The sequence below is a fragment of the Vigna unguiculata genome, chromosome 2, assembly GCF_037176805.1.
Source record: "Vigna unguiculata cultivar grain cowpea cultivar isolate G323 ecotype 2 chromosome 2, ASM3717680v1, whole genome shotgun sequence".
NCBI classification, from domain to species: domain Eukaryota; kingdom Viridiplantae; phylum Streptophyta; class Magnoliopsida; order Fabales; family Fabaceae; genus Vigna; species Vigna unguiculata.
The window spans coordinates 20,983,992-20,994,202 of record NC_140793.1 but is presented as its reverse complement, the minus strand read 5'-3'; the positions used below and the strand labels follow the sequence as shown (position 1 = coordinate 20,994,202).

The 10,211-nt window shown below is 32.9% G+C and overlaps 1 protein-coding gene across 2 annotated transcripts; it reads right to left on the bottom strand.

The window, feature by feature from the left end:
• On the bottom strand, positions 1–5,486 carry BIM2 (BES1-interacting Myc-like protein 2). 2 transcript variants are annotated; one of them, XM_028058970.2, is made up of 7 exons: positions 5,082–5,486; positions 4,663–4,750; positions 4,032–4,101; positions 3,840–3,935; positions 2,333–2,748; positions 1,289–1,418; positions 1–364 (listed from the first exon to the last, which is right to left on the bottom strand). In XM_028058970.2, the coding sequence occupies exons 1-7, from the start codon at positions 5,182–5,184 to the stop codon at positions 257–259; spliced, it is 1,011 nt and encodes a 336-aa protein (XP_027914771.2). In that variant the 5' UTR covers positions 5,185–5,486; the 3' UTR covers positions 1–256. The 2 variants fall into 2 exon arrangements, with proteins under 2 accessions (XP_027914771.2, XP_027914772.2); XM_028058971.2 differs by having other exon boundaries at positions 4,663–4,747.
• Between the last annotated feature and the right edge of the window lie 4,725 nt (positions 5,487–10,211).

The window sequence follows — 10,211 nt, the reverse complement described above, 5'->3', positions numbered from 1 at the left end:
TTTCCAAACAAAAGCTCAATAATACTGAATTGCTATGATATAATATGTATCGTACAGCTATAATAGATGGCATGCCCCACTACAATAGAAGCTTCAATATCTCCACAAATGGTCGTTTTCAAGTTTTATATGGTTCTAAAGTAACCATTAAAAAGTCAAACATATGGGGAAGGATGTACAGTAGCCACAAGGAATGTGCTATGCCAGGAACAAGCAAGAAATCGGGATGTAAGTGGATGCTCATGAAAATGCTACATCACTTATATGTTTTCATTCGTTTTTGTGTTTGATCCGAGTCTTCTCCACTGCCTGCATCTCTAAAATGTGCAATTGTTTGATTATTTGAAGGAGGGTTGTCATGATTCTGCATAACACGAATAAGAAAGGATGAGCATACACAACACCAAGACATTGAAATTTTGGATATTTTGGACTTTGGAGGATACCACTTAATCAAACTTTCACCAAATAGATCATTGAGAACCATATTATCAAAGAACACATCTAGTTTTAGTTTCAAATATTAGTACTCATAACATTAAGTAGTTATTGAAATCAAATGTTTATCATATTTATGCCCCCCCCTGTCACATTCTGAACAAAGAAAAAATCAGCAAGCCATATTGATAAAAGAATGTCTCTTCGTGACTGAGTTTACATTTGAGTTATAACTTCAATTCATATGATTACAATGGCCTCTAAGGATTATGGGTCCATTTGTTACAGATTAAAAAAGTAATTCTTATGTCAAATGAAAATAATCTAGTGTTTATGTTTGAGATCTTTATAAAAACAAAAAGTTTGTTTGTATGTTTACAGTTATATATGTAACAATAATGATAGTGAAATATTAAAGTTCATAAACAAGTTTTATCATTACCTTAAGCCACAAGTAAGATTCATCTAATTTCTGCCTAAATCGATAGTAGAACCAGCCTAAACACATCAGATATAAGTATTTTCCAATATGAGATCTTCAAACTTATAAAAGTCTCAAAACTAATTTTAATTATGAATTAAAGATACTAAGGTCAGAATTTGAATTGTCTTAATGGTTGTAATTCAAGAATATAAAATTCAAACTTCATTAAAAATCTGCCAAATGAATCCAATAATTTCATAAAAAATATTAAGTGTGCATGACACAATGTTTTCCATATTCCTTTTAAAGTGTCAGGGACCAAACTATGATATTCCTTCCTACAACATTGATAGTGTAACAAAATCTTCTTAGACATCCTGAAAAAGAAGATACATCGATAAATAAAAACAACATGCCAGTATATACCTTGGGAGAAGAGGTCCCACAGCTCAATCCTCTGTTTGCTCGTTTCCCAAGATTAATCTGAACTGAGATACTAGCTTGTGACAGATCTAAACCAGCACTTTGTAATGCCTGAGTTAGATTGTTCAATAACCTGCTTTTCAAATGGTTTAAAACTTGGGTGTTATTAAAAGATGACAAAAGACTAATTCTAAACGTTTGAAGAAGCATCTAGAGGGTCCAAAATAGTACTACTGGAACTTAACAGGAGTAATGATAATAGAAATTTAGAATGAATGACTTCAGCTTGTACTCATACTCAAGACCATTATAAATCTTTACAAAACTGCAAGAAACATTAACTTTTACAGATGCCAATTTATTGGAGTTTTTAACCCGAATAACTGTTGTTTTCAGAATGTCACACACATTCATAATTTAAAGACAAGCGAGGGAGAAAAGAGAGTAATGTGAGCACTAGCTGTCCAAGCTTTTGTTGATGCCTACAATGAACATATACACAATACAGTGACCAAGCAACTAAATTCAGCACTCGTAAAAATGGGGGGAAAACGCAAATTAACAAATTACTTTGGGGTCATTAGTGATCATGGAATGTTCCCTTTTCCGTTTTCTATTGTTTCTTTCATAAAAGCAAAGATCCGTCTATCGGCTGGTCCCCTCAATCATGATAAAGAAAGCCACAGCTCAGACTTTCTCCTCCATGATCATGCATAGGTGAAATAGAGAATAAAATCTAACAAGTTGGGTACACGAAATCAATATACATGTAGCCTTGCAATTGCAAATATGATAACACTATCTAGGTCTTTGCAAAAATGTAATATGGACAAGACTTAGATCATAACTCAAACAATGAATAGCGATTTAAGAAAAGAGAAATTCAAAAAAAAATCGGACATGAAGAACTTTTAAAACCTTAACAATGAGAAAGTTCTTCTAAAAATATGTGTATCAAACATCTTTATCAACAAAACCATACAATTTTACAGAAATAATAATAATAAATACAATAACAAGAGAAATAAATTTTAAGCAATTACCCACCCTTGGGAGTATACACTTGAGATACTAATTGTCCCTCCTTCAACCGTGAGTTCATCCTGCTGATTCTGTGGTTCACTAGTTGTTGGGCATTCAGTTGATTGTGCATCAGAGACAGTTCCCTGAAGAGGATGTGCAAGTACACCATCACTTCTGACAGGAACGGACATATTTGCATGCATAGGCAAAGGAAGAGGTATTCCCTTGCTCACTAAATCAGGTTGCCTCTCTGCTGTCTTGTTGACAATATCCCTGCTCTGATCAGGATCTATCGTGTTCTGTGTGCCACTAAGCATAGTTGGAGAGATACTAACACTGCTTTCATCAAACTTTCCAGGAAAAGGTGATACAGTACCCAAACCATTCTTTACAGCCGTAGGTTGACCGGTGAAGCTTTGGACACGCCAATGACTATTTCTCTGTATTATTAACACTAAGTAAGAAAGCTTAAAACATACATAGAGCTTATTTGCATAAACATCACCATAAACACTTCTAAGAGAAGAAAATGCGAACAAAAAAAAAAAAAGCTTTTGCTAACTCATTTATAAGTTAAAAATCTAAATTTGAAGAGGCTAATACGAAAGAGCTTCCGCAAATCAGTTTATACAAACATTAGTTCCTTCTTACCCTTTTCTCCTAGAAGTACCTATAGAGAAGTTCGCCCAAACAAGCCCACATTACTCTAAATTATCAGTTATGTACCTAAGTTAACATGTCATCCAAACAATCTTGATGACAATGGAGGAAGCTCCTATGATAAAGAAAAATATTAGTAGCACACTTTCTTCCTGTTCTCTTGAACACATATTACTATTGAATGGAATTTATTGGAAATCACAAATTTTCATAAGCATCACTTCTTATTTAATGAGTCTTCCACCTATTTTTGTAGTTTTAAACAAATTTTAACCAATGATAAAATTTGTTAGGAGTGTGTTAGAAATTGTTTTGCTAGAACTTCTCTATGATAAAGCACTACTCATAGAATAAGGGTTTCAACCAAACAAAACCCAAAATCACAATGTGAGGGTTTAGGGTTTAGGGATACACACTACTTCGGCTATATTAGTAGACTATACAAGATTTCAACCACACACCTCTCACTTGAGCACATCTTGTGACTGAGGTTTTGCAGGTGTGTTTGCAAGTGGCTAATTTGATAACAGATGGCTTGAAAGGTTCAACAAAATCATCACATGCCATCTTAAAAGTTTTGCTCTGGACTTAACTCATCTCCAAAAGCTAGCTCTTGAGAATTGTCCCTCACTTATTTACACTACTTGGACTATATAACAAATCAAATCATTGTTATCAATTTGTAAAATAATGCGCAAAAAGTAGAAATTCAAACCAAAGTTGAGATGAATATAATGAAAAAGTACGTAAAAATGAAGAAAACGTTCTATTTCACTATATTTCCCTATTCCTTAATTTTCATTGATAATTTCTTTTCATCCTGGTACTCAATAGCAAAAGATCCTAAGACATTATGGTTTTTCTAATTTACCCATGGCATCAACTTCGAGGGCTCTTGACCCCAACCTGGATATGAACCTTCATACTTTTGTACTTTCTCCTGCAAGTACTGAACATACTCGATCACCTACAAAAGTACACGACAGATTGACAGGTTGTTAGATATATTCTTAACCATTTAAATAATAAAAACATAATTATTTCTCGCTTTACAAAAATTTACCTCTAACAAAAATGACGCTGTGTCCCTCTTCTGATCACTGTGAGGTATGAGATCCCTCAATATCTGGAATCTGGAGGAAAAGGTTACCAATCATTAACATGACTGCTCTAAATATAGATTTTCACGATGTTATTGCTCTTTAAAGCACAATTACGAAGCCAGTCACAATCATTAACATGGATTTCATTCCAAATATGAAGAAGCGCCTAAACCATAACATACTCCCAAAATGCTTACAACCACTTCTGCAGCAGGACAAAAAACTGAAAAAATGAACTGAAGCAATGAAATGATAAGATCTACAGCAGTGTGCAAAACTTCTAATGAACATATCCACCTTTAGCTCACCGTCCATCAAATAAAATATTTCTCATATATCTCGGAAAGGACTTTAACCGAGTCAAATGTCATCATGTGATTCATCTAACCGATCTCACCTAGTGGAATAAGGCTTTGTTATTTTCTTTTTGTTGTTGTTGTGCATCAGCAATCAACAATTATTCAATTTTAAACAATAAATTACCAATAATAAGCAATATTTCTGTTGTTGTTTGTTTTCTAGCAACTTACACTATAACACCCAATGCACTAGAGCACTGGCTAATCAATAAGAGTTGCACACAAGACATACCTCTCGTTTATCTTGCTCCTTCTCCGCTGCTCGGTCACAGAATGTTTCGATCTTATCGCACTAGCCTTATCAATGGCTTTTCCATCTGCTATAACAATCACAACTCTAATTTCATTCAAACATGAACTTGAGATCGCAAATGAATCCAATTCTACATTTCAGACGCTAAACAAAAGCTTCCCCAACTAATTAAATTTTCACCAAATACAGAAAACCTCACAAAAAAATGTGCTTTTTAGAAGCACGCACACATCAGTAGATTTAACACAACCCACAACATAAAAAAAAAGTAGGGAAACCCAAGAACAGCCACAACCTCGAATGAAACAAAGAACCACCCGACAATTGGATCTAACAAGAACGTAGGAATGCCATGTAATACTACAAACATGTTTGTCCATGAAAATTAAAAGGGGTACCTTTGTTGGTGTTGGGGGCAGAGGAAGTGCCTTGTTTCTTGGAAGAACCAAAGTCTTCTTCGTCGTACTCATCCTCTTCCTGATTCCCTTTCCCTGCTCTCATTGTTCTAAGAAAAGGGTATCACTGACCAGTTCTTCTGAATCACGAAAAACAAGAGAACTTTGGGGGAAACAGGGATACCCAGATGGGGAATTGAGAAAGGGAACGTCGTCGGGTGAGATTCTGAGAAGGGCGTTCGCCGGCGGCGTTGAGGTGGCAGCTGGTTTTTCCGGCGACGGACATGTGTGAGTCAGCAGCTGAGAGAGATGGAGGGATAGGATGTGGGTGAGCCCATGCGTGTCTCGTGAGCCTTCTTCATTTGACAATAAACCAAACCACCCTCTCCCCTATTGTGTCTTCTATTCGCATCAAAATTTTCGGAGTCTTTACCTGAATCATCATAATTACAAAAAAATAAAAAAATAAAACTATAATTTGGTTCATGTTAGGTACTTAGGTATGACAACTATATGTATTATAATAGTTATTATAATTTTATTGTAGTATATAACTATATGTATAATAAATTTCTTTATTTTAAGTAGACATTTTACTTCCTAGTAATTTTTTAATTTATGTAAAATTATTTTAATTTATCACTTTTTAAATAACATTTAAAACAAATTATTTCTCCTTTTCTAGATCTCCCTTTTATATCTTTCAAAAAGAAACTATTCTTTCACATTCTATTCCGTTTGTTCTATCACTTTATATTCCTCTAATTTTAAATTTAAATTTCTTAAAAACCAGCTTGATTTAAAAAAATAACATCAAAATAAATAAAAATATAACTTTTAAAATTAATATGTAAAATAATTAAAATTATCATAACAATTAAATTTTAACTCAATAAAATGAAGTAACATAATAAAAAAACAAACGTATTAGTACTTGCATTTTCACAAAGTAATCGTAAATTTAATTAGATTGTGCTAATGTTATTGAAAACATATTTCCATTTGATTACAAATTGCGATAATAAATATGTTTGTATTTTTTATAGAAATTTTTACACTTTATTATCAATTAGGAAAGAAAATAATAATACAACATAAATAATAATTTAAAGTTTAAAAGTTAAAATCCTATCATTTCACGATAAGTTAACTTTGAAATGTTACTCAACTTTTTATTGTAGCTTTTTACTTTCAAAATATTTAGCAGCGGACAGTTTGATGAAATAATCAACCATTTAGTGTTTATATTATACTCTAGTATTTTACGTGTTATTTATAAGGAAAATCCAATTTTTTTATCTGATCCATTTTGTTCCGATCCAATCCATTTAAAATTTATTCTATTAAAAATCCAATCTATTTAAAATTTATTTTGTTGGATCTAGATTTCAATCTAATATATATTTTATGGATTAGATACCGATTCTATAAATCTAGATCTTCAAATATGGATAATCCAAAAAATCCAATCCAAATTTTCAATTTAAATTTTTAGTTGGGTTAGGTTAAAAGTCGAGATGGACTAGTCCAAATCTGACCGTATTTGACTAAGTCAGCGTGACCCTATACGAAATTTGGTTGAATTCGGCCAAATTCAATCAAGTTGGCTCCGGTTGAAATTTGACCCAACCGATATTGGACCAAATTTGAAAGTATTCGGCCGAGTTTACATCGACCCAAATTTGATTGTATTGGCCTAAGTTGGCATCAGACTAAAAATTCAATCTATGATCACCCCTAGTTAGTTGTTATCTAGTTAGTTTTTTTTTTAATGCATTGTCCTGTCTCTTATATATGGTTGTGTATATATTTCTTGGTGACTCTACGTCGATAATTGTATATTTTAATATTCATTTATTTCCTAATGAAATATGATCTCATCTCCATTAATGTTATTAGCTTTTTTTTTGTGTACACTTCTTTGCTTCTTTTTTCTGTGTTTATTTGACATATGTGTCCAACAAGCTAATATGTTACGAGAATTTGTGCGTCACATCTAACATTGAAAAGTGTAATGAAAAGAATGATTTCAACTTATGAAGGATTATAGTTAGGAGATTTTCGGAAGAAGCAAAGTGTGTAAGTAGTGTTATCAAGTAATACATAAAAGAAACAAATTCTAGAGATACAAAAAGAAAAGTACTACTATGAAATACGGAAATTATAATAACATTTTAGGAAGGTTATAGCAAAACCAATGTATAAAAAAATGGTGCTATTATTGTAATATTTGAATACAAATTTATATTAATTGTACTTGAAATTAATGTAATATTGCATATGAACAATCGATGTAATATCCCAATAAACTTAAAAAAAAAAATTAAAACATAGTGTTGAGGAAAATCAATGTAGTATCCATTTTTTCATCGAAGCTCGTGCTACTTCTTATTTGTGCATTTCTCTTTAATTTCCATGCTTCATCTTCTCCATTTTCACTCTTTTCCAGTTTTGGATTTGCAAGTTCCTCTACTTAGTTTTCATGCTTCATCTTTGCTGCACCCTCTCTGGTCCCACATTCATTGTGCATGTTCGTTTTAGCTCTCTCCTTTCTCATTTATTGTGTGCCTCCATTCCATGCTATTGAAACCTTACTATTTAGGGTTTCTGTTGTTAGGGTTAGTTAGAGTTGTTTTCCCATTTCTGTTATGGGATCTATTTAAGATAGAATCCTTTCTGTTTTAAAAGGAAGTTGAAAATATACAGAGAAACATAAACAAAATTTTGCTTACCGTTGTCATACTTTACTCTTTCTTCTTTTCTTCTCTTTATCCTTCTTCTTCCTCCATTTTTGCTCTTGATTTGTATGCCTAGGGTTTTTTATCTGAAGAGAGAAGAAAAAGCTTTTCTTGTTCACGCGTTCTGCAATGATGCCAAGGTTGCAATATGGTATCAAAGCAGGTTCATAGCCTGCTCTGTTTTCGTTTGCCCACTCTACCCTCTTGTCTTAGTGGCCTGCTATCTTTAAGAAAGGTTCTTGCACCATGGAGAATGCCAACAACAACAAAGAAATTAAATCAGAAGTTGACAATATTCCCACCAGCCCATTCTACATACATCTAGGAGAGAACCCAGGACAGGTTCTTGTGTCACCACCTCTAAATGAGACAAATTATAGCTCACGGAGCATAAATATGAGAATGACTCTTATGTCCAAGAATAAACTAAAATTTATGGATGACAGCATAAGAATTCCCACCAAAGATGAACCCCTCTATGAAGCTTGGGAAAGAGCCAATGTCATGATTTTATCTTGGATTATTAGGATTCTTTCTCCTCAAATAGCAGAAAGCGTCATCAATATTGATTCTGCCAAAGACCATTGGGATGAACTAAAGGAAAGATTCATAGAAGGGGATTATTTTTGCATTTCAGATCTTCTTCAAGAAATGCCTATCAGGTAAGGGGAAAGGAGTATCACTCAATTTTCCACTGATCTAAAGATTATTTGGGAAGAATTGGAGTTTATGTAGGCCTGTTCCCAACTGTGTATGTGGCAAGTCTTGTGAATGTAATCTTTCTAAATTTTCATGAAACAAAGGGAAGTAGAGTATGTGATATGTTTTTTAAAAGGTCTGAATGATAACTATAATACTATTGTTAGAACCCCTACCTAATATGAATAAAGTTTACTCCCTCATTATGCAACAAGAAAGACAAAACAATGGTGTTGCCGGTTTAAACCTTCAAAGTAAGGTTTTCTTTAATGCCATTGAAAGGCATTATAAATCTCAAGAACAAAGCAATTGGAGAGGTCAGGGAAGAGGTGTTGGTTCTCAGTCTCAAGGAAGGGGAAGAGGTAGGAATCCCAACTATGGCAAACAATGTTCTTAGATGAATCACACAATAGAGAAATGCTACTCAAAACACGAGTATCCTCCATGGTATAAGCAAAGGAATAAATACAACAACAATTCCCAAGAAACAGAAAGTCAACACAAAAGAGAATAACAAGTTTGATATCTGAGTATGAAAGAAGACCCTAATGGCAAGCAGAATATCAAGGATGAAACTGTTAATGGGCTAACCGTAGAACAAATGCAGAAGCTGCTAAAACTCTTGAATGACTTTGATGATTATGGACATAGTATTAATCAAATATAGAAACATGCAAATCCAACTGACAAAATCCCCCAAGGTAAGAACCTCTGGATTCTTGATACATGTGCAATTGATCATGTTGCACAAAATAAAGAATACTTCACCACTTTTTCCAAAATAAGACCTGTGAATATAAAGCTGCCTAATAATAGTAATGTTATTGCTAAATTTGATTAAATAGTTCAATTTTATGAAAATCTCATTCTTTTTAATGTATTATATGTTCTAGAATTCTTTTTCAATTTAATTTCAGTTTAAACCTTTATCAAGGACTTGAACTATAATTTGATTTTTTTTCCTTTACGTGTTGTTAGATACATGACATTATTATATCTTAGATGATTGGGCAAGCTGATTTCAACCAGGGTTTATACTACCTTAATAGCTTCCCCATCACTAAAAATACCGATTTTTCCCCTTGTATTGTGCTTAATTGTGCTAAGTGTGATGTTGATACTTGTCATTATAGGCTTGGGTACCCAACCCATAGAGTTATTGAACACATCTATAAAACTTTTCCTTATATTCAATCTGAAGGTTCTGATGTTCGTGATGTATGTCATTTATCCAAACAACATAATATGCCTTTCACTAAAAGAGATATTGTTTCTAATTCTTGTTTTGACCTTGTTCATCTTGATATATGAGGACCCATAGCTATTCCTTCCATTCATGATCATAAGTATTTTCTAACTGTGGTAGATGATCATTCTAGGCACATATGGATTTCTCTTATGCACTCTAAATTTGAAACAGAACACTTATTCAAAATTTCATAATTCATATTAAAAACCAGTTTGACAAAATCATCAAGTGTTTTAGATCTGATAATGGGCCAAAGTTCAACTATGTTGCTATATTTGATGCTTATGGATAAATCATCAGAAAAGTTATGTAGAAACTCCACAACAAAATTAAGTTGTAGAGAGAAAACACCAACACATCCTCAATGTAACACATAGTTTATTGTTTCAATCTAATCTGCCCAAGGCTTATTGGTGTTATGATGCTACTTATGTTGTTCATATCATT

What these genes read in the sequence shown, in the direction of transcription:
- BIM2 (XM_028058970.2), bottom strand. Translation starts at nt 5,184, where the DNA reads ATGAGAGCAGGGAAAGGGAATCAGGAAGAGGATGAGTACGACGAAGAA. An exon ending in TCAAGTGTATACTCCCAAGG is followed by an intron (nt 1,419 to 2,332) that starts GTGGGTAATTGC and finishes TTTGAAAAGCAG; the next exon opens with GTTATTGAACAATCTAACTC. An exon ending in GTGGGACCTCTTCTCCCAAG is followed by an intron (nt 365 to 1,288) that starts GTATATACTGGC and finishes CGTGTTATGCAG; the next exon opens with AATCATGACAACCCTCCTTC.